The 23,541-nt window shown below is 49.5% G+C and overlaps 1 protein-coding gene across 13 annotated transcripts in view; it reads right to left on the reverse strand.

Moving 5' to 3' along the window:
• The window catches only part of ITPR1 (inositol 1,4,5-trisphosphate receptor type 1), a 142,505-nt gene that overhangs the window by 52,850 nt on the left and 66,114 nt on the right, over positions 1 to 23,541 (reverse strand). For 7 of the 13 annotated variants that reach the window (XM_027893796.1, XM_027893793.1, XM_027893794.1 and 4 more), the window contains 9 exons: positions 23,398 to 23,526; positions 20,056 to 20,176; positions 18,974 to 19,158; positions 18,592 to 18,740; positions 17,587 to 17,698; positions 14,038 to 14,064; positions 5,602 to 5,637; positions 4,020 to 4,070; positions 565 to 697 (listed from right to left, as the gene is read on the reverse strand). In XM_027893796.1, the coding sequence (XP_027749597.1) occupies positions 565 to 697; positions 4,020 to 4,070; positions 5,602 to 5,637; positions 14,038 to 14,064; positions 17,587 to 17,698; positions 18,592 to 18,740; positions 18,974 to 19,158; positions 20,056 to 20,176; positions 23,398 to 23,526 (943 nt within the window). The remainder of the gene's footprint in view (positions 1 to 564; positions 698 to 4,019; positions 4,071 to 5,601; positions 5,638 to 14,037; positions 14,065 to 17,586; positions 17,699 to 18,591; positions 18,741 to 18,973; positions 19,159 to 20,055; positions 20,177 to 23,397; positions 23,527 to 23,541) is intronic. The other 6 variants (XM_027893801.1, XM_027893800.1, XM_027893792.1 and 3 more) reach the window with 2 other exon arrangements.

Below are 23,541 nucleotides of genomic sequence, written 5' to 3' on the forward strand. Positions count from 1 at the left end.
TGGACCCGGTTTGGAGCAACCTGGGCTAGTGGAAGGGGGTTGGAACAAGATGGGCTTTAAGGCCCCTTCCATCCCCGACCAGTCTGGGATTCTATGACTGTTGATTCTTTTGGCAATGGTCTCAAATTAAATAAACTGCACTTTATAGCTGACTTCAAACGGAATTTTCCCTCATCCTAACCCCCAGTCTCTCCGCAATACCATGAAATGGTTTTGTTCCAGATATGGTTAATAATCTGACATCCTTATAAGCACATTTCTCATATATTAATTAAATTGATCAGGATTTATAAGCCCATTTATTCAAAGCAACATCACGAACTTTAAGCCAAACCAAGGCAGTCTCTGGAAAAGCCTAAAAAGCTCTGTCTGCTTCATTTCGCTGCCTCAAAGGCAGCCATCCGTGCGGACAGCTCCCTCGGTATCGGGAGTTCGCAGCCGCGTTCAGCGAGGGGAAAAATTCCCAGTTTCACACGTGAGGTGCCAGTCTGTGGGGCACACACGGGCACAGCTGGCGGGGCAGGGCAGAGCAGGGGTCCCGGGAGGGGCAGGAGCAGGTCCTACCTCCAGGCCCGGCCTTGCCGGCGCCGCCCGCGGACAGGGGCCCGTTGCCGAAGGTGGTCAGGCTCTCCCGCCGCCCCGCAGGCCGCACGTTGCCATAGTAACGGTTCACCAGCACCTGCCGGAGCGCCTCGCCCTGGAGGGAAGAGCAGAAGGAAATCAGGATGTGAGCCTGGGGGACACACACACACACCGCTGGTGCTGGTGGGCACGGGCACTGCTGTTACCGTTTGCCTTCCTGTGGTGAGGGGTGGGGGGGGACAAAACTCTGGAGATTTGGAAAAACCCACCGAGTAACTCCCGCTGTGCTCGGGCAGGCTGGGACACCGGGGGGGTCTCAGGGGGCTCAAGGGAGATTATGGGTTCCCAGCACAGAAACAGTGGCAGGTCAGGTTTTGTGTAGAGTTCTCTCGACAGATTTTGTTCTCAAAGAGGTTTGTTTGTTTTTTTTTGTTTGTTTTTTTTTTTAAATTAAGTTCTACTGTCTTAGTCTTAAATGTAAAAAAGTTGCATCTGTACAGCACCAACTCAAAATTACGAGGTGGATTAGCACAAGAGGAACATCAGAAATGATGCTGCGAGGAGCAATCCCATCTTCCCACACCTATCCCATTTGGCCGTTTCACCAGCTTTACAGGGATGTGCTCCTTTCTCCCTCCATCAGCAGCTGACGGGATCCAGCAGCTGCCGAGCGGAAACCCGAGCGATCCCGCTGAATCCCAGCCCTTTGTTCCCCGCTGGCAGCTGCCCCAGCCGCTCACGCCAGCAGTCAGCATCCAAGCACATGAGCCCTGGGCTCCACGGGGCACCGGTCCTCAGATAACCCCAAAATCCCGGGAGCGCCTGGAATGTCCCCCCAGCACGAGCCGCTGCGTCAGCCCGGAGCAAACCACCTCCCAGCCGGGGCAAACAACTGCTCCCACTCCAGCCCTTCCAGGAGCTCCGGGAATTCCGAGAGCTGGACAAAGCAACGAGCAGCACATGAACACCGCGCCAGGATTAACGGGTTTTCACAAGGTCTTTATGCACAAAGGAAAACTGGAGATTATTATAACCAGGAGCTACTGCTGATGGCAGCACCACCCTGGACAGTGCTTGAGACGGGAGGGAGGGGCTTTTCTGGGGATTCAAGATATAAATAATAATTAAAAAAAAAAATCTAGCCAAGAATAATTTCATATTAAAAATACGTCAGGATGAACTGAAGCATCTTATCTTTATCTCCACTCACAAAACACACGCTCGTCACCGATTTTCAGCTGTATTTCAAATGAAATTAGCTGTCTGACTGTAGAGTCAAGATGTCATTTAATATATTAGCTGACATAAAAAATGAAGTCTTACTTTTTAAACTTTCACAAGAGGCCTTTGAAACACAAATAAGTAAATGGAGCAACATAAATGTGCATTAATGGGCTCGTGCAGAACTCCAGCACTGCTGCAGTCATGCTGCTTTGATGCAAAGTTGGCACTCCCAAAGCTAACTTCCAGAAATCCTTAAACCTCCAAAATAAAAAAATAGACCAAAACCTGTCTGGAAATTAGGCTCTTGACCAAATTTCAGGTATTGCTTCCAAAGGGAGAAGCCTGGAGCTGGTGAGGGGATCACTGCCCTTCCTGCAGGGTAGGGCTCCCACCACCTGCTCCTTGTCACCACAACTCAGCAGCTTAAAAACTGTTCCTTATTAGTGTGAAAGCTGCAGCACGGGAGCTGCATTTTATGGGATCAGATGGGGAGGGAGCAAGTGCCAGGGAGACAGGTTGTAAAATAAACACGAGGAGAGCATTCCAATCAGCTGCTTCCAAAAGTCCCAAAAAACTAGGAAAAAAAAAAAAAAAAGGAAAATTCCTGTGGAAGCAACAGTAGAAGGAGATGAGCACCCTTCCAAGGGGCATACGCTTCCCATCACCGCTCGGGCCAAAGAGTGAACACGTAGGAGAGGCAAGAGACAGCTCAGGAGCTCCAGCAAATTCCTACCCCGAGGAGCTCCTGTGACTGACAGCGACATTCGAGCGTTGGGTACACGATGTGGAGCTTCATCCATCCCCCTGCTCCCAGTCTGGCAGGTAAGGAAGGCAACATGACAGAACAAGGCCAAGCCAGACAAAAAAAACCCCCTGAACTACACCTTCCCTCTTCACATGCCCCGATTAGAAAGGAAACTTGATACCAATATGAGCCCTACGACAAAATGAAGTTACAAGGGAGCTCCTCACATTACCTTTTCCCTCTGCTGTTGAACTAATTGTCAGTCATCATATCAACTGGCATTTAAACCAGTCATTTTTGCTACTTACTACAAAGACAACACGCATCCATCCGCAAGAACGGCTGCTCACTGAACTCCACCTCCTCCTGGATTCAGGGGGGTAACTGAAGCTCCTGGACTTGTGTCCAGATTTTCCTTCTGGCCCATTGTGGAACAGAAGGTGACTTCCATGGTCAGAATAGTTGGGGTGAGTGGAGACACCTGACCTCTGGTGTCTGTAGGAGTTACGTATCCAAAACAAGACAAATCACCAGAAAATACAGGTAGGAATACATGTCAAGCAGTTGTTTCTAGTCTAAGAACGTGCTCATCCATGGGTTTGGAGGGCTGGCAATACACAGCCACCAGCATCTCAAATTCTAACTGGGAAGAAAAGTTTGGCTTCCTACAAACCCACCCTGTTAGCTAATGAAATATCAGTATGTGATCGAAGTGGAGAGAAGAAAAAAAAAAATCAGTGGCATTTAAGAAACGTTCCAATTAATTCAGCTGCAATGCTTGGCTCCAGAACAGTTCTTTAACCATCCTGTTAGTGCTGTGCACCACTTTGATGCGGGCAATGTGCAAACAAATATCAGATGTTTGGCAATAATCAGAAAAATCAAATATGGAACCTAGAAAAAAAAACCCAACAACATCCAGTTTCATCCATGTTCACTATCAGGTAAACTAAGTCATATACAAACATTATTGTGCATGTATCAGTAATGCAGATGCAACACACAACTCTAAGAGAGATCAGAAACCTGTTGCCATCTTTAAAACAGAGAATCTTGTATAACATTTAAAAGTGAAGCAGTTATAAGTTGTTGCTGCTGTTCTGTTCCCAGCTACAAGAGCAGAAGAAATGGAGAAATGCATTAATGATACTGATTTTGCAGCATGGGTTCTGAAGGGGTGCTGTGGCCAAAGCAGCCAACCACGCGAGCACTGATTAATGTCAACTCATAACTGAGTGATCACCACCAAAGGGGAGAGTTTTGGCAGTGTGAATGGATCTGAGGTTTAAGTGGAGCTGCCAAGCACTTGCCAAGGGGCTGTATTACAGCACCCCCTCATACACACGGCTCACCATTTTAGCTTTTCCAAGAGCAGTTAACACACAAGTTTCTTACATGACATAGGCTCCACTGTTTAAGAGGAAAAGGTTGAGGGTTAGTTCTGAACGTGCTCGACTGCTGTACATACCCTTCTATGATCCTCCAGTTGCCTCTGTGGTAGAGTTTGATCAAGCTCCTGCTGCGCGTGCAGAAATTTCATTTTAAAGCAGAACAACACTCAAGAGACATCTTGGCACTCAGGGGGGATATTAAGGGAAGTCACAGTTGAATGCAAGGGGGGAGATGAAGGAGACGGACCGACAAGCTCTCAAAACAGGACATCTGCCCTCAGTTGGCCCCTGGCAGCACTTTTACCCTCAGACACCTCATCACCCCCAGCCCACCACGGCATGCACGTGTGCCCACGTTCCCCTGCAGGTGGAGGAAACACAGAGTCTGTCTCGTGTCACCAGAACACACACAAGTCCCCAGGAGCTCAGCCCACACATGCCCATGCACAGACACACAGGTACACCCCACCCCACTGGACACACACCTCTGGGGACGGCAGGACCTTCAACACATCTCCCCGTGGTCAGTGAAGCTCGTTTGAGACTGTGGAGGGCCCCTGGAAAATCCTGGGGGGGGTTCCCTTCCGATGCCAGGGCCTTCAGGGGGTGTCACTGAACACGTCCCTTGGCACGGGCGCGTTTCCAAAGCAAATCTCTCTCACTTCAGATGTTAATTGTCAGGAGTGGAACTTGCCCTTTGCAAACCTGAAGCCCGTTAAGGTTTTGTTGCTTTAAAGCGTCTGAAAATGTGTAGAATAACTGCCCTCTCCAGGGACCCATCTTAAACCAGGAGCCATCTCCAAAACGTCTCAAAGGCCTTCGATGACCACTCAGAGTTTTGGTTTACATTTAAACACTATTCCACAAAAATTACAAATACAAAAGTCTGAACCACCACAAGCATTTTTTTTTCCTTCATGATCTCAAAATGGTTTTATGATCTTCCTGTCTCTATAATAGCTCACAGAATCAACACTGTCCTCAACTAAGATTTTCAGGTTGTTTCCCTTAAGATTTGCACTGATTTGGCACCCAGCTGCACAATTTACCAATGCCATCTCTGGATGTCCCATGGATTTCAAAAGAATTTGAGATTGCATAAACTTTCATGTCTTCCCTTGGAAAAATAATCTGTTTTCTGCAAACTGATGCTGGGTTTTCTCACAAAGGACATGTTCCCCCAGAGCCAGGGACCCTGAAGATGTGAAGTGACCATGAGCTGCTCCACTGGGGCATTTTAAATGGGACACCAGTTGCTCTGGGGTTATGAAGCTTCCACTAATAACTTCTGACACCTCCATTTCCTTATGTGAGGCAAAGGGAAAACCAAATTGTGCATCAGGAGCCAGAGAAACAAGATCTCATTTTGCCAATGCGGGGACATTTGAGAGGAGTCTTCTTGCAGTGCCTCCCTTGGAGCATAAGGGAAATGGCTGAGAGGAACAAAGATTTGGGACTAATTTACACGGGGTTTTTATATTTCCAGACTACCACACTGATGCTGTATTGGATTAAGCCACTTGAACAAATCTACTTATTTCCACTGTCTAACACCACGCAGCAACAGACACTTCACAGGGTTTTTACCAACAAGACACTCCACTGGGACTAGTTAAACACCAATATTTGTGTGTTGTACAAATATAGGTGGTGACACACCTCTACAGGGCTCTCCGTTTCGGGGGGTTGCGGCAGCTAGTTGAAAGTAAAATGCAGAAAAATTAGTCATTCTCCCAGAATCTTCCATCCCAACAGCAATCCAGTGGTCAACAGAGAGGGGAAGGGAGCTGGCAAAGCACTTGCCTTCAGCTGATTCATCACAAATGAAGTGCAGCCATAATTACTGTTTACACCCTCCCACCCTGCTCCTGAAAGGGCCACATTCGGAAAATTTCACAGGTATCCTTTGAACATCCCAAACTGCTTTGCATGAACTCTGAGGCACAAGCAAAAAGCTTTAGTTGCAGGTGCCCACAGAACTTTTGGGGACCACACACCTGGGATCTGTGTCTGGAAGGCAGCACATGCATCCCAGGGAGGAGGAGGAGCAGGAAGCCAGGGCTGCATGTCACACAGGCAGCAGCCTTATAATTTAAAAAATTGTTTTCAGGGGATTCTCATCTATAAACACGTTTTCCTTGAGATAAAAGATATACGATGCAGAACCAAACAGGAGCAGTGAAATAAGGGCCTGCACGGTGACAGCTTTTCAAATTTAAAATGCTGATCACCACCCTGAAACAGATGAAGACAAGCAACTTTTATCTAGTCGAGCGTAGACACACAACAGAGCCCTGAACATTCAAATGCAGCTGCCTATGGAACTGTGGGGCAACTCATTTAACTCCTCAGAGCAGGCACTCAGAAATCAGGTGCTGCTGATACGAACACCAAACTGAGGCTGTGTCTGCCCAGAGGCCACAGGACAGACAGACCCACGGAGCACAGGCTGGGAGAGCACTGTGGAGCTGCTGGGGAATGCTCCAAGGGAGAGGGAGGCCACCAGATCCAGAGAGATTCCACTTCCTAGGAAAGAGCCAGAGGAGCAAGTGTTTCCCCTGCAGCGCTGCACAGGCAGAGGCTCCTTGGCCAGGAAAGACTCTTTTCCATTCTCCTCCTAACAGACCTTCCTCCTGGCAGCTCCCACGGCCTCTGGTCGGAGCTTCCTTGCATTGTCACCGCTCCTGGAACCTTCTCGAGCGTGCAAACCACTCCTCTCCTGCTCCAGTGGAAGCAGGGAAGTATTTAAGCCAGAGGCCCAGGAATGAACAGGAAGAGCCTCATTTAGGCAGAGGAACACACCGTTCCTGCCCTGCTCCCAGCCTGGACACCGGGAACGCCGTCCGGGTCAGCAGGGAGCGCAGGCACATTGTTCTGCCTGCACAGCCTGCTCCAGAGCAAGGGAAAATTCCTCCCTTCTCAAGGAGCCAACAGCAGCAAGGAAACTGGGCCTGTTCCACTGCAGGGGAAATGAGGGCCCTTCCTGCCAGGGAAGGGGATGCTGAAGCTGGCAGGGAGAGTGGACACGACTGCCACAAGGTGACACGCTGGACTGGCGATCCAAACACAGGCTTCCCTTCTGGGCACTGGAACAGGTTGCCCAAGGAAGCTGTGGATTCTCCAGCTCTGAAAATGTCCAAGGCCAGGTTGGACGGGGCTTGGAGCAACCTGGGCTGGTGGAAGGTGTCCCTGCCCATGGCAGGGGGTGGAACTGGATGGGCTTTAAGGTCCCTTCCAACCCAAACCATTCTGGGATTCCTGGGGTTATATCGTGACCCCATTTTAACCAAACATACACGTAACATTTTGGAGCTGAAAAGCAGTACAGATGAAGAATCATCATGAAATTAGTTGCATCTTTCCCAGTCTAAATGGAGAAGGAAAAATTACATCCTGTAGCTCACAAATTCCTTCTGTGGTACAGACGGCACCTTAGAGCCAGTCCCATACACCAACCAGGGAGGAAAAGCCACTGCCCTGGGCCCTGCCCAGGTGGATCACCCCAAAGCAGCACAGCCCTCAGCAAACTTCCAGCAAGAATATAAACTCCAGGTACTGACATTTCAATTGAGTCAAAATGGCTTCAAATAGCAAAGAATTACTGAGCTTGTGCTGCAACAGCAAAGTATCAGCTTGTGCTTTACAAGAAGGATTGAACAGGATGGGAGAGCAGCCTGAGGTAGTAATTTTGCAAGATTTCTCCACATACTTCAGCTCTCAAACCAGAAGAAAGTGATGGTTTGAGGGGCAGGTTTGTGCGATACTAAACAACAGCCGGGTGAGCACCGTGGACACTGTGGTCAGCTTTTAAACTGGAGCACGCTGGGTGGCCAGGTCAGAGTACAACATCTGTGCTTTTTATTAGCAGCAGGGAAAGGTCCTTTCAACTTGCTGTGCAAAACCCCCTCTTCCTTTGAAGCTTCCGCTCCCACAAGCCTGACCAATAAACCCCTCCTGCTCAGCCAGAACAGCAGCACAGCCTCTGACCTGCTGCTGACCCAAATGCTGCCAGCACCCATTTCCCCAGCACAGGCCACGTGTGCTTCCCAGAACGGCCCTGATTTGACTCACCAGGGGATGTATCCCCTCAAAAGCCACCAGAGCAAGGGACAGCTCCAGCGTGAATTCACGGCATCTCAAATTATTACATGTCGATGAGCTTTCCATCCTTTTATGGCTTTGAGGAAGGTATAAAATTTTTCCTTTGCTTTCAAAATAACAATCAAGATTGAAGTTAGCTAATCTGTCTTGCACAGAAAATTCAAGCAACTACCACTGTGGACAAAGAGTGGTAAGGTTTTGAGGAAAAGCAGGAAGATTTTCATTCAGGTTTGAAGCCTCAGGATCGCTTTTCTCTCTGTTTTTTTTTTAAACTCAGCTGTGTAATAAACATTCAGACCACTAAGCAAAAGGCTTGAAATGCATTTAAATCTGAGCACTTTGAGAAAGCTCAGTCAAACTCAACTGATTTGGCTGTGTGGAGAAGCAGTGGTGAGGAGAGAGATGCCCTGAGCTGTGCAGGAAGTCAAGTTCAATCACTGACAGGTTCCTTCTGGTCCCAAAATCAGTGAATTCAAGAACTGACCCAAACTCCATGTGTATGGCATGTCATTACTGGGGTGCTGGGGGAAGAGATTTGGCAGAGGAGGAGGAAATAAAAAGGGGAAAACACAAGCACAGTCAGCCAAATATCACCCTAAGCTTTAGATAGCCAGGTTGTACATCCAGATGCAAGGAACTAGAGTGGAGATCACAGATATTTGTTATTCTGAAACCTCTGCTGTGGTTCCTGCATTGCTATCTCCAGTATCAGCTGGAGTTCCAGTGGGAATGGCTGCTCAGATTGAGTGCTGCAAGTCCCTTTCCACTTTTTCCTCCCTTTTCTGAATTTCTCTGCTTCTCTCTTTGAAGAACAGTCAGTACAGTTCTTCTTTGAAAGACACACAGCACAGGCATCACCTCATCTGCTTTGTGACAACAGACCAGAGCACAAATTATGCCGCTGGCCTTCATAACCCTTCAAAAATACCACAAAAAACCCTGTGTAGCTTCCTTGCCAAGTCTCCTTTGTAAGGCCAACACTGTTACCCTGTGGAACTGAGGAAAAATCTGGATAGGAAATTTCTAGCCCCTGCAGATGATCTGTAGGTGTTTGTCAAACAAGCATTTGACTTGCTATGGAGAAGTTTCAGGGCAGAGGGGAATAACTGGGAACCAGGAGAGCTGAACTGCTTTGACAAACTTCCCACGTTACATTTCCCCCCGTACAGACCTGAGCCAGCGTGGCATGAACTAGGCAGCAGCAGATGTGGAGCAGCACCTTGTCCCAGCACAGGCCTCCCAGAAGGCATGTGGGATTTCTGGGGGGCAGGAGCAGCCCCCCAGGTCCCCCCAGATATGATGGAGCAGCACCCACCTGCTCCCAGCCCTGGCACACCCGGACTGGGGACGTGGCTGAACGTCCTCCCCCCTTATCTCAGGGAGCTTGCAGAGACTTTGTGCGCTGCCAGACAATGAGGTGGGAAATTTGGCCTGAGGGCTGTTCAGTGCCTGCACTCAAAGGTCACTGGGATCTGCCTACAGGAATGCCTTCCCTCATTTTCCACAGTTTTCAGGGCAGAAAGCACGTTTTACTTGGGCTGGGGCTTTCCAGGAGCCAGAGACCTCAGTCTGTGCCCTTCAGTGGGAGTGCAACCACTTCCTCCTGTTTAAATCCTCAGACTTGCAGGACTTCTACAATAACTAACCCTTCACAGCACATTTTACAGCAGCAGTTTTAATTAACTAGTAAGATGGCATAACCGTGATCGGTTTTTTTCGGAGACAAATAACTACAAGCAATGTTCCAGTCTCCTTTTCCAAAGAGCTCACCAATTCCAGTTCGTGCAATAAAAATGGTCCAAAGACTGCAGGATTTCTCTAGGGGAAAAAAAAATATAAGGCAGCCCACAAAAATTTATGAGAGCCTGCATTTCCTCTGCTCGAGACATAACAAGTGAAGCACTGTCTAAGTGCAAAATACACAAGAGAAATGACTGGAGTGAGCTCTCGACAAGGAAAAATAGTTCCTAAGTGCAGCTCTCCAGCTCTGAAGAGGTTAATGCATTTCCCTATTCCAATCAAAAATGCGTAAAATAGCACCAATTTTGCACCTTATTCAGTCACTGGAGTTCTATTTTATCACTGATCAAGAGCACTGGGAAGGTTAATTCAGGCAATCCCTTTGAACCAGCATTTTCAGTTCCCTTTTCACCTACTTGAAACCTCAAGACCAAAGTGAAAAGGTGAAAAAAACACACCAACCTAAACTCTGCTGAGTGGGACTGCAGGTGTATATTGCTGGATAGAGCCGCCTCAGAAGTGCCATTATTGAATAAAAATACGTAAAACTCCTATATAATCCTAAAAAACCCCAACTAATTACACGGGGAACTCCATGTGCTTATAGAGTTTTCCTGGATTTGTCCGTTTTGGCGGTTGCTGGCCCCTGCCCCAGCCTCGAGGGGTGGGGGGGAGCAGCAGAGCACCCCTTTTCACCCTGAGAAATGAAAGGGAGCTGCAGCGGGGTGGGATCAGTGCGGGGGAGCAGGAGCAGCTCCCGGCACGGGCTGCGCTCCAGGGCCGCGGTGCCCGTAAACATCCCCAGCGCCTCGCCTGGCAAGCGCCGCTGAAGGTCACACATCAGCAGCGGGCCCAAATTCCAGGAAAAAAAACCCTCTTCTTATGTAACTGCTGCCTGAATGCTGGCAGGTGCCCAGCGGAACAGCTCACTGCAATGTGGCTGGGAGGGGAAAAAGGAGAAGGGAGGGGGGGAAAAAAAAAAAAAAAAGGCAAAGTAGGCCATGTGGCAGCGCATTCGGCATCCTGCGCGTGCCACCTGCAGGTCAGCGCCGAGCGCTCCGCGGGGCTGCTCCAGCAACGGGCTGGTTCAGTACCCAGGGCTCACACTGCAGGTGGAAACTGGGCCACGGTGTCCCCAAGGCCGAGGAGGACGGGGAGGGGGAACGAATCCCAAGCGCCGCGGCAGGGAGGGAGCGGAACTGCCCTGGAGCTCAGGGAGCCCACGGTGGAGCTCACCGTGGCAGCCCCAGGGGGAAACACCAGGAAATCTGCATTTGCATCACGCCAGGAACCTTTCAGCGGGCTGAGGATGGAATCAGAAGTAAATTAAGCTGTTGTGTCTAATTGCAAGCAGGGTTTTAGTTGTTGCTGGTGTGAGGAGATTCACACTCAAGGGCACTCGGGGAAAATTTACCTCAGCCCTGAACCTCTTCCCTGAGACACCAGCACAGGCAACAGCTCCACCAGGAACAGGATTATAGCAGTTCCAGCCCACTGAGGAGTCCATCAACACAGACTCAGCCCGAGGGCTTTTAAGGACAACACACTGCCCTGCCCTGGGGATTTCTGTTTTATCACCTGACACCTGCACAGGGCCAATGTCAAGCCCACTTTATTAGCTCTTCAGCTCCTGATGCCCACCTGATGCTCCAGGAGAGGCAAAGGGGAGCCCCAATGCACCCCAAAAGCCAAGCTCTGAGCAGACAACCCGCCAAGATCGGGACAGAACCAACACATGTATAGGAGCTTAAAGATGCTCTTGCTGTATTTCCACTGTTCCAGCACCCCAAAACCCCAAAGCTCAGGTCACAGCACTCACCACCCTTCCTGCAGGGGATTTCCTCCCATCAAGGTGAATTCCAGCATTATTCACCCACTTCAAAGGCCACTCCCTTCTTCACTCACAGAAATATGAAGGGGGGGTTGGAACATCTATTTTCTATCATGAGTTTCACTAACATCTCCTGGAATTTTTAATATCCTTTATTATTTGGACCCACTGCCCACTGGAATGGGCAGTACACAGTTAAGACAAATAACCTCCATGAACAATCACAGCAGTACCATGAAATCACGTCATAAACAGTTACTTCAACAGAGTTTTCCCCCAAGGGAATAAGGAGAATTTCAACTGATCAAAACCATTAAGTTGTGCATAGTTTGAGAGAAAAGGAAGTTAATAATTTCACTAATAATGGAGATTTTTGTATCCTTTGCCCCAAACGTTTATACAATTTCCAAGGTTGATGAGGGGAAAAAAATAAAAACACAAAATTCTCAGAAATCCCAGGATTTCTGAGAACTGCCAGTGGTTCAAACTCCACCTGAAAGCCTTTCCCTGTGCAGTGAGTGCTCGGTGCTGATGGTTACACACACACCTGCTCCCTCCATGCACTTGCTCCATCAAGGAGCAATAAAATTCCTCCTTTGCAGCCTCCAGACCAAATCCTAAATTGCTCTGCATGCTCTGGCTGATTTATTGCAGGCAAACAGCACATTACAGCCAGAAACCAAAGGGAAAAGTTTCATATTACGACTTAATTTGCAATTAAACAATTCAAGTTTCTCTCTGAAGTTTCTCCAAGCTAAAATTATATCTAGACATGTTATTTCGGGAAGCTGTAGCAGCACTTCATCCACGGGGTCTGGCCTGATGGAAACATTTATGTGCCACAGGTTAACTTTTCCAAGCCAGAGAGATGCCTCGTCACAGGTCAGAGGTGATGGCAGGGCAGTCAATGAACTTGTGCAGCAAGAAATTTTGTCTTTCAGGCCAAAAATCAGACTGTGCCTGAAACAAGTGATGGGAAACTCCTGTCCTCAGACCCTCACTGGAGCTTCTGCTCCAGCCCAGAGAGGGATGTCAGCGAGGGCACAGCAGGGCCTGTGCATCCCAACCAGAGATTCAGTCAAAAACAAACCAAAAACACCACAACTCCAGCTTGTTCTTGGGAGGAATTCTGCTCCTTCCCTCCCCTCAAAGCCCTCCTGAACAGAAAAGAACCTCAAGCCCAACCCTGGGCCACGTGGCCACTTTTTTATGTCTAGTCTTGTCACAAATAATTTGGATTTCAAACCCACTGCAACAGGCAAGGTCCCCAGTATTATTTCATTTTCAGAAGGAAGTTTAATCAGTGAATTCAGGAGGTTAACATCAAAATTAAGTCCTGCATAAAGCAATTTATGGCCTATTTCATTACCTACTCCACTGAATAAAGAGCAGCAACGTTTTAAATGTTTTAAGTGGTTGAGCTTTGTTCCAGATAAAAGGCTGGCTTGGGAAAGAATGCAGGAAACAAAGCACAGAGAGGGAAATATTTCTTTTTTCCGTGGTATTTCAGTAAAATAAGGTGCCAGTCAATCACTTTCTCAATATTATACATTTATGCAAATTCCACGCCCACACGAGGGTTTTTTTGAGCTGATGAGGAAGTTGCAGCAGCAGAGGCAGCTCAGCTCCCTCCTGCGCCCCGACCAGACACACGGCTTGGAAGAGTCCTTAGAAAGCTGAATTTCAGTGAAACTGTCCCTCCAGCAGGGATTTTCTGCCTGCAGAGCAGCCCCTGCAGCACAGACAGGGGCAGTGGCAGCCGAGGGCTCGGTCTGGAGGGCAGGAAGCTTTTCCCATGGAAACAGCTTTGGAAGGCACTCAATCCACGGGGTCACAGCACATGGTTTCACAACCCTCCAACTGTCTGACGTGGCTTCACCCCCCAGACCCGGCTGAGGGAACAGGAAGGGCAGTGAAAGGCTCTGGTGAACTGCATGACCGTCACCTTTCTGGTGAAACCACCACAGTGTCTGCACAGGGACCTGGCCCTCCCAGCCCCACCTGCACCCAGGCTCTTCCAGCTTCTGCAGGGACACCACTGAACCTCTGGTTTGCCAAAGGAAAGAAACATCATGATCACAAAGGACAAGGGAACGGTGGCCAAGTGCTAAGTGCTGATGTTTAAATGGTGCTCATCCTCCAGACCTGATCCTAAACTTCACGGGATCTACCACGGCACCAGCCGACTGGAGGCTACCAAATGTTCTAACTGCGTTTGGGCTAATATTCCAGCTAATGACACATGGAATTAGTTATGGTAACTATTCCCAGCGCAGACACACGGCAGACTGAAAACTCCACTAATCCACTGACACAGGCACACAAACCAGAACGCTCAGGGCTGCAGACAGGACAGATCACAGGGCTACTGGTAAAACAAACACCATAGAAACAACACTGGAGAGAAGAAATAAAATTAAAACCTCAGCATTATCCAATTCAATGGTAATCTGCCAGGAAAGAAAGAAGGGGAAGAATTGAAAGCAAAGATTAGTAAGAGAAGTTACACACAAATTTCATGTTAGGATCTTATCAATCATTTAACACTTCAATGCTGCAAGCCAACACTGTATTACACAGTGGGCACGAGGAACATCTGCCAGCGCCGGGTTAGGGAACAGACACTGCTGGGAATGCTGTGCCAGGGAGCTTGGGAGGCAGGATGTGCCCTGGCTTTGTTCCTGTGCCAAAGCACGCGGGCTGGCTGACAGGGAGCCAAGGACTTCACCCCTGGGCACGGCAGCCGTCACGAGCAGAGCTGTGAGAGCAGCAGGAGGGCAGGGGCTGCATCCCCACCTCGGGCAGGAAAAACGGAGCTCGGAAATGTAGCCCTGCAGAGCGGAGGCAAGTCAGCTGGTAGGCACCCGGAGAGACGGGCATGAATGACATGTTTCAGCAAAGTAAGAAACTTGGGTCTAGCCTACACTGTCAGTGGAGTGCAGTTCTGTGCCTATTAAACACCGCACAGTCTGCTCCCCGTCACTGAGCCGTCCTGAGCGCGTGCCAAGAGAGGAGTCTTCAGCAATATGGAGAATTTTTAAGCCTTCCCACAGGCTCCTGTACATCTGTGCTCTCCCCACGGGTTCTGCGTGCTGCAGAGGAGCCCCAGCTGTGGGAGCAGGGCCCTCCCCCCCAGAGCACACGCCGTGCTCTCAGTGTGCTCCCCTCCACGCCAGGGACACGTGCAGGGGCCAGCAGGGAGAGGCCCTGCTTATCCAGGCTGGGAGATTGGGCAGGGCAGGAGGAGCACTGTCCTTATGTAATTCAGGGTGTGCAATCACAGGCCATGCCAAGACTTCCAGAGAGCTCTGTCGCTGAACACACTCGGGGTGATCGCTGTCAGCCCTGGACAGGACACGGGGACACGGCCTCAAACTGGGAGGGAAGGGCTTGAGTAGAAATTATTCACTCAGAGGGTGGGCAGGTCCTGGCACAGGGTGCCCAGAGAAGCTGTGGCTGCCCCTGCATCCCTGGGAGTGTCCCAGGCCAGGTTGGACGGGGCTTGGAGCACCCTGGGCTGGTGGAAGGTGTCCCTGCCCAGGGCAGAGGTGGCACTGGGTGGGCTTTGAGGTCCCTTCCAACCCAAAACATTCCATGCCCAGCTGACCTACAGACTGTACTGCTTGTGAGATTAATATGCTGGGTAAATTTTGTCATCTTTATGCATGGAACCCACCTCCATGGAGGGACTCCAGGATTTACAATGGGTGCATAAGGGGGTTTTCCTTCCTTTTTTTCTTATTGTTACACTCCAGAATGATTTTAAAAACAAAAGGTATTGCCTTTTAGGTGGTGACTAAATTCAGTTCAGTGAGTCACAAGGGAGAATAAATCCGATTTCACTGCTCACAGCCAGACAGCAAAAGCTGTTCTACTACTACTCCCAGTCTATCCGTGAGCAATCAGCTGCTTTTTCAGACTCGGAAATCCACTTCACAGGCAGCACATTCTGATCCCTTATGTAACTGAGCTACTGCTTCAGGAATTAATGCATTTGCCACAGTTCCAAGATTTTTAGCATTTTGTGGGGTTCTCCGTGATCTGAATGGTGCCTGTTAGCTGCAGCTTCTAGAAACCCTCCTTCCCCCAAGTTGGGTGAATAAAGTCTAATTACTCCTGGAAATTAATTTCCATGTAGGAAAATGTGAGTGGCAGATTGCATTTAAAAGGACAAAGCCCTCAGAGCTCTCATTTGGGTTTCTCTGGTGTGTAGTGTATATACAGCATACATCACCCACTGTGTTCATTGCTTGGGGTGACCTTGGGCAGTGTCTCCTGGCTGTTTTTAACAGGAGAACGTGCACTGATGTGCTAACCAAGTGTAAAACACAGTCTATGGTTACACTTAATCTCTTACACCCCCAGCCTTGGGCAGAAGGAACTATCAGCACTCTGCTCTCGTCAGAGGATCAGCGAGCACAGCTCCCCTGCCCAGGACAGCCAGGCAGCCCCTTCCAGGTCAGATGTCTCAGTAAAGGGACCTCAAGGAGAGGACAGAAGGTCCCCACAGGGCTCCACCTCATGCTGTGATGCCCCAGCACACGATTCTGCCCCTTCAGCAGAGAAGGACAAAGTGCTCAAAGCTGACACCTGCAGTTGCTGCCCTTCCTTACTGCCCCTGCTCCCCTCCTCATCCCACATGGATATGCTGCTTTCCTGCAGCTGATCAGGGCATTCCTGCAAGTCACTGAATTTATTCCACAACACTGCTACTGCAAAATGCAGAAATCCCCAGGCAGGAGCAGAGCTGAGCAGGATCCGGGCTGGGCTCTGGCAGCAGAGGGGCAGCACGTGGGCAGAGCGTTCCTGACAGTGCAGGGAGCGCAGCCCCGGCCATCCCAACCCTTGGGGCATTTTCCTGGGAGTCTCCCGCTCCCTTGGCACTGCCATGTGCTCCCTGGGTGTGCTGGGCACCAGCCCACACACGTGCACACCCACATGTGCCAGGCTCCCTGCCCAGGCCCTGGGCTCTGCCTGCCCCTGCACTGGCACCACAGCACCGTCTTCTGCTCCTGCCTCCTCCTCCCCCAGCTGGGCTGGCTCACGGGGGACATCCCAGCTGGCCAGCATGCTGCAGGTTCCTCTGCCTGCAGAGCATCTCCCTCCCTCACACTGCTGCAAAGTTAGTGCTGTTATGAAACTCTGAAGTTTTTCTGCCCTTTTTTTTTTGCTGTAAATCAAGCACTAGGCTACAACTCCAACCCCAGCTGCACAGGAGAACTGGACGTGAACACCCCCTGCTCCAGGTGCAGTGAGTGCCCTCCCACATCGCTGCTTCCCCCACTCCCAGTTGCTCCCAGCACCTTCACTGGAGGGTGTATTCCCCTGTACCTACTCTGTGGCACAGGAAGAACCTCAGCTGATTAAAATTCCGTGAGACAATCTCCAAGTCCTACTCTCAGCTGACTGTAGCAATGTCTGGATACACAAACATATGGGTGCACGCACACTTTCCTGATGTAAATAAAGAACAGGTCTGTGCAAACGGAAAAATGTTCTTCTCAACCAAAGGAGTTGTATGTAGGAAAGGGAAAGAAAAAAAAGAATGGGTGGGTGTGCAGATAGTTTCCATCTATAATTCACAACAAGATTACTCAGTTGTTTACAAATTAAAATGAACTACAAAATACCCTCTCTTGTTGTAAGGTTACATGACCTGGTAAAGAACCACCTAGACCCAGAAAGCAGATAAAGAGGTTATATCCTTCATAAAAAGGTAACAAAATTGATTTTTTGGAGTGCCAGCAACTGCAGGAATTAGTCTTAAACTTGCCAGGCTCACGTAGAAAAGCAACAGAAACAAGTTTAACTTCAAATATGATTTGAAAGGTATTAGTTGACTAAAAATGTTTTGTTCCTGCTCCAGCCCAGAAGTGCTTACACTCACAAAACAGCTGAAAGAGCAGGAATTTCATTTTCCTTTACTGAACAAAGACTGTTTAACACAGAGTGATGGACCATAAACACATTACCTTTTCTCCATAGCCTCTATCTTTGGTCATCATTTCCCTGAGCGTCTGTAATACCTTAATACACAGTTTCTCCTCATTCTCCTCCAGCAGCTGTTTTGTGTGCTTAATTAACCTGAAAAAAGCAATCAATCACAGCTCAGGTTAGTGCTAATATCCTAAAAGTAGGGTAAGATAGACATGGTTATCTTAACTGGTTTATGCTGCAAACAAGTTTTATTATCATACCATTATACAACCGTTTTGGGAGCATTCTCTCAACACTTGACCAGCTACCAGGGAAGCTGAGAAGGAACCTGGAGAGCCAAAACCACCCCCTGACTACAGGCAGCAAGGAATCAGTGGGATTCAGCACCTGATGGTCCTCTAGAACAAACCCTTTAGCAGTAAGAAAACTGTATCCCATAGAACAGCCTGGATAAAACACATTTGGAGTGTCTTGGATAGTGCAGCCCAAAATCCATCCCACCCAGCACTTGGGACTTACTCAGAACTTCCTTTCCATAAACTCTGTGCGTAACCCACCCCTCCAGGAGGTGATCAGAGACGCTGGATCTGCTCAAATTGCCCTCTGAATGACCCTGTAATCTTTCCCTTTCCTTCCCTCTGACCGTGGGTGATGCTCATGGCAACAACTGATCCTGATGTACTCCCCAAGCACCTCACAAACATTATGGGCTGAGAGCAGGTATCAAATAACTGGGATCAGCTCAAAACTGAACTCATTTATACCACTGCTCCCAGCACTTGTATCCTGCAGCAAACAAGCATTTTTAAGCATTGACTGTGACAGCATATTAAACAGTCTTCCCCCATTCCCACGGGCAACTTTTTCCCCTCCAAGGACAAATTACATTTACCATATCACAAAACATTGTGATTTCTAAGCATATCAAGTGTTTACCAAGCTGGACACGAGGGCCCTGCTCCACAGGGTACAGGAAAATTGGGGAAAAGCAAAATACAGCGAAAATCCTCCCGACAAGCCAGAATCCCAAGACAACTTACTTGCAAATGAAACCTCCGCTCTCACATTTCCTCCTGGCATCCGTGTTCTCTGGGAAGAGCAGCTCGGGCCTGTGGAGCACATCCACCAGCACCGAGAGCTCTGCCTGCACGAGGGGACGCAGGCGATCCTCCAGGGCTGACACGATGTCCTGCAAGACAACCCCGACCCCAAACCAGCATTAGACACGGACACAGTCACGGGCAAATCCACCTGACGAGCGGGGGAAGGACAAGAATCTTACAGGACAATTAGGCCTGTCCTGCCTGAATAAATGAAAGACCTGAGGGTTTGTTCAGAAGAGACCTTCAGTTTAATTGTTTCACAGTTATCCTAAAGGCAAGGCAGCCTTTAGTTCTCCCGGGGAAGGGGGCCGTGCATCACCTGCAGCCTCTCGATGATGTTGCGGTAGTCCCTGGAGGCGGCGAGCACCGAGTCCCTGCGGGCAGCGTTCCTGGCAGTCATCCTCCAGTTCATGGCAGTCTTCTGCACAATGTTATGGGATTTCAGGAACAGGTTGTTCACCTGGCTGTCCAAGTCCACGGGAATTGCAATCGCTCGGCTTTTGGCTGCAACAAGCGAAGTTGGTGAGATTTGAGACCGTGAGCCCGTGAACCAACACGAGAACAAGACAAACCTCTACCTGCAATTCCTTCCACAAACTCCTTCCTTCTACAGTCTCTCCCAGACAGGGTGAAAGGAAATGGCTTCAACTTGTTCTAGGGGCAGGTTTAGATTAGATACCAGGAAAAAGTTTTTCATGGAAAGGGATGTCAAGCATCAGAACAGGCTGCCCAGGGAGGCGATGGAGTCACCACTCCTGGAAGGGCTCGGAAAACACCTGGGTGTGGCACTTGAGGACATGGTTTAGGGTGAACGTGGTGGTGACACTGGTTGACAGTTGGACTTGGTGATCTCAGAGGTCTTTTCCAAACCCTGCTGTGATTCCATGGTTCTCTGAGGGCATTTTAACCAAGGCAGAGCTCAGTCCCTGTGCAGCGGGTCAGACCTGTGCAGGACTGTGTTAAGGCTTTCACACCTCAGAGCTGTTTACTGTCTCTCAAGCGTGGGAGGAGGAATCTGTCCCTACACACACACACACTCCCAACAGCTCGTGCTGGCACACGTGCACACCCATCCAACGGCACCTGGCCTCATACCCGGTGCAACTTACTCCTCTTGAGACTAAAAGTGGAGCAAATCACGGGGAGGAGTGGCACAGAATTATCTCCCTGCTGCAGAGTTTGGAGGCTGAGCAGGGAGAGCACTTCACGTGACAGTCACACCATCTATTGCTCAACCATTTATCAACACAGCCCTGGCCCTGTGCACCTCGGCCACCGCTTATCCAGGGGTGGCACCTGGGGGAAGGAAACTGCCCTTCCTCTAGGGAAGGATGAGATGGAAGCAGCAAGTTCTGGGTGACCACGCCTGAGCAGCTAGTTCTGCTCACACCCACTTCTTACCTACATCTGAGAGGACCCGAATGCAGCTCTCCACAGAGGCCTTCTGGCTGGGCATCAGCCAGTTGCAGTGGTACACCCTGAACACCCCCTGCAGCAGCTGCACGAACACGGGCTGGCGAGTCTGCAACGCAAGGGGAGAGAGAGTGTCAACCTCACCCTGCTGGGATGGGCAGCATCACCTCCAGGTGACCCCAGCTCCCAGCTGGCACTCTCTGCACACCAGCCACTCCCAGCTGGTCTGCAGCCACGTGCTGGGCAGCTCCAGGTTGTCGCCAGAGAAGAACCCACCACACAATCACAGCTGGATGGGAAGGGTGGGAACCAGCGCTGGAAGGGAAACGTGGAACAGGAGCTTCTACAGCATCAAGTCTCAGTAACTGAGGCTTGGCTAAGCAAAGGAAATAAGCAGCCACCTTCACCTGCTTAATCAGGGCCATCAGCAACCCTGGCACACAGAGATCCCCGCTTTAGCATTGACCAGCAGCTGACTCAAGAGTCCACAGGAAAATGGGACTTGGCTCCACGACAGCACAGCTCCAGAGTTGAAAACTCATCATTTCAAGCGCTATTAGCTGGTATCTAATTTACTAAGGAACCAGCTGTGTGTGTGTAATTTGGAACGCAGGTAGCAGTTAGTGGCAAACGCTAAAGCTACTGCAGACCAGCCAAAATCAAGGTGTGGTTCTCAGCCCTGAATTTCACCAGGTGAGCTCCCACCACACACAGCTGAGCTGCTCCAACACACACGTGCCCCTGTTCTTTCATCCTTGCACCAGCCCAAAAATAGTGACCAAAACTCCCTGTTTGGTTTTGCACAGTGGTTACCTAACAGAACCATTTACTTTACCTGTAGAGGAAAGAGTATTTTAAATATTTCAAACTGAAGGGAATACACCATGTCCCTGTGCCTACTAGCTATGGAATGCTTCTATCAGCTAAGGGAACTACACCACAGTGCAAAGACCACAAGACTTAGGAACCAGTGAAAAAATACCTCTTTTTTTCTGGCCAACAGAAATGCCTCCTAGTAAGAAAAAAGTGGAGTTAGAGGAAAAAGATGAATCTGTTAGGTAATTAAATCCATCAGATCAATTAATCAAACACCATTATGAAAGGTACAAAAGGGGAACAAAAATTCAAAACCCAAAACCTGCTAAGAGGCAAAGACCTATTATCCTTTCTGGAATTAAGTCAAACACCCAAACCATGGCAGACAGCAGCATTCACCAAGGGCCCTGAAAATACCGGCATGTTTAGATTGAAACCACCCACACGCTGCTTTCAGTGCATGCTTAAAGACTTCTTGGGTCTTAAAAAGCCTCCAAGATGTTTCATTTGCCTAAACTAGGTCAATAAATCAAATAGGAAATTTACTCCACGTTCCTCATGTCTCCGACTCCGCTTGGGAAGGAAAGCCTTGGGCAGCAGCAGCCTCAGGAGGCAAACAGGTTAAACAGTGCTTGTTAAGGAGGGGTTTTGGGCAGCTGTTCCCTGAAAGGACATTTATGTTCTCCTAATTTTATGTGCTTTGAACCACATGACAGATGTACAAGGTGTTCCTTGAACGAGCAAGGCTGGTCCTGGCTCAAGGGAGGTACAATTTCAGTCAAGCCGTGACACGAAGGAGCAGGAGACAAGAGGAGGCTTGCACAGGGAGGAATGGGATGGCAAGGATGACAAGGAGCAGCAGAGAGGACAGGGAGGGACTGGCCCAAAGCACAGGGGCCACATCCCTCACCTCCGGGATTGGGCACAGATCGGGCAGAGGGGCTGCAGAATCTCAGGTGGGAGGGAAAATCCCCCCTGGAACAGGGCTGGACACCAGCCAGGTGGTCCAGCTGTCCACCTCAGGTGTCAGAATCCCTGGGGGTGGGCAAGAGTCAGGCAAAAAAAGGGAGAGAAACAACTTTTAACTTCGAGGCGGAGAAGAAAGATGAATCTAGGACAAGACACATCTATCGACTGAGATGGGAAAAGAGGTGAGCTGAGTGACTTCATCCTGCTAGACAGAGGGGGAGATGGAGAAGCTAAGGAAAAACTGCTGATAGAACATTAACAGATGGCTAAAACAGGATGGCAAAAAGAGTATTCAAATGCTTTATGCTCAGAGATGACAACCCAGAGCGGGACAGCCCAGGTATGTGGGGCTGTCAGAGGGAAGACAGAAGGGCAGAGCCCTAAGGACAAGGTTAACAATCTCAATTTCTCATTTCTTTGATGAAGTTCCAACAAAAGAGGGTGATACACAACAGCAGCTGAACTCACATGAGGAGCAAATCAGCTGCTGCCCTGCCCAGGCTCAGGGAGACACGAGCCTGAGGGAGCTGCTGAGCCCCAGCACCCAGAGAGGAGTTACCCAGGGTGACCAAACACGGGCACAGGGTGCCCAGAGAAGCTGTGGCTGCCCAGCCCTGGAAGTGTCCAAGGCCAGGCTGGACAGGGCTTGGAGCAACCTGGGGTAGTGGAAGGTGTCCCTTGGCACGGGGTGGAACTGGATGATCTTGGAAGGTCTCTCCCAGTCCAAACCATTCTGGGATTCCATAAAACCTGGAGTTTGCACTGCAAACATCTGCCTTTGGCACGACCAGGTTGCATCAAGTTTCAACAACTACCCCTCTCAAACCTGTGCCAGAGCTGCCAGGCACCTGCCCACTCCACCCACACTCCTCCCATCTTTGTGCAAACACAAATATCAGGGCCACGTCCTGACACTGCTGCTCTGCTGGGGAAATCTCTGCCTTCTGCCACTGCACAAGAGTTCCAAGCTCCTCTTTCACATTTCCCCAACTTCTGAACAAGGGAAAATACTACTCAGCTTAGTGAGACAACTAGAGCTTCTGGATTTTTCTGAATGTTTTTAAGGGAAATTAGAATATTTCTATAAAATGTGCTTTCTTTAATCAATCATCTTGGCATGCCCTGTAGTACAACACTCCTCCAGACATTTTCCAGCGCCTGGAAAGTTTGCTACCAAAGCTTGGGGCAAGCTGGTCCAGTGGAAGGTGTCCCTGCCCATGGCACAGGGTTGGAGCTGGGTGATCCTGAGGGTCCCTTCCAACCCAAACCATTCTGTGACACACAAACTCTCTCCAAATGGCCTGGGTGGTGTTGGTAGCACAGACCTGAATCCACTAAGGAAGTAAAGCAACACTTCAACTTCTCTAGAAAGATCTGATGTACAAATCTTTCCGTTTCTCCAGCAAAAGGTCACCGGGAACAGTCAAATATTTGTTCCCCTGTTACAACACGTGCTTCTTTTGAACTGGTAAATGGCACCCAAGTGGGATGAGCAGAATTGCCTTGGCAGCACGTTCTCCCTTTTCTGTCCCTGCATTTTCCTACCTGCAGGGTTGTGCTCTGGTCAGAGAAGGGGGAGCTGAAGAAGGTGGTGACAATGCTCATCACGATCTCCGTCACGTACTTCTCCAGGATGGAGTCCGCGTGTTTCCTGTCGCTGGTGTTGTTACAGGCCTGCAGGACAAACCA

This window comes from Empidonax traillii, unplaced genomic scaffold (genome assembly GCF_003031625.1).
Source record: "Empidonax traillii isolate 1590-97213 ecotype Southwest subspecies unplaced genomic scaffold, ASM303162v1 scaffold406:size580191, whole genome shotgun sequence".
NCBI classification, from domain to species: domain Eukaryota; kingdom Metazoa; phylum Chordata; class Aves; order Passeriformes; family Tyrannidae; genus Empidonax; species Empidonax traillii.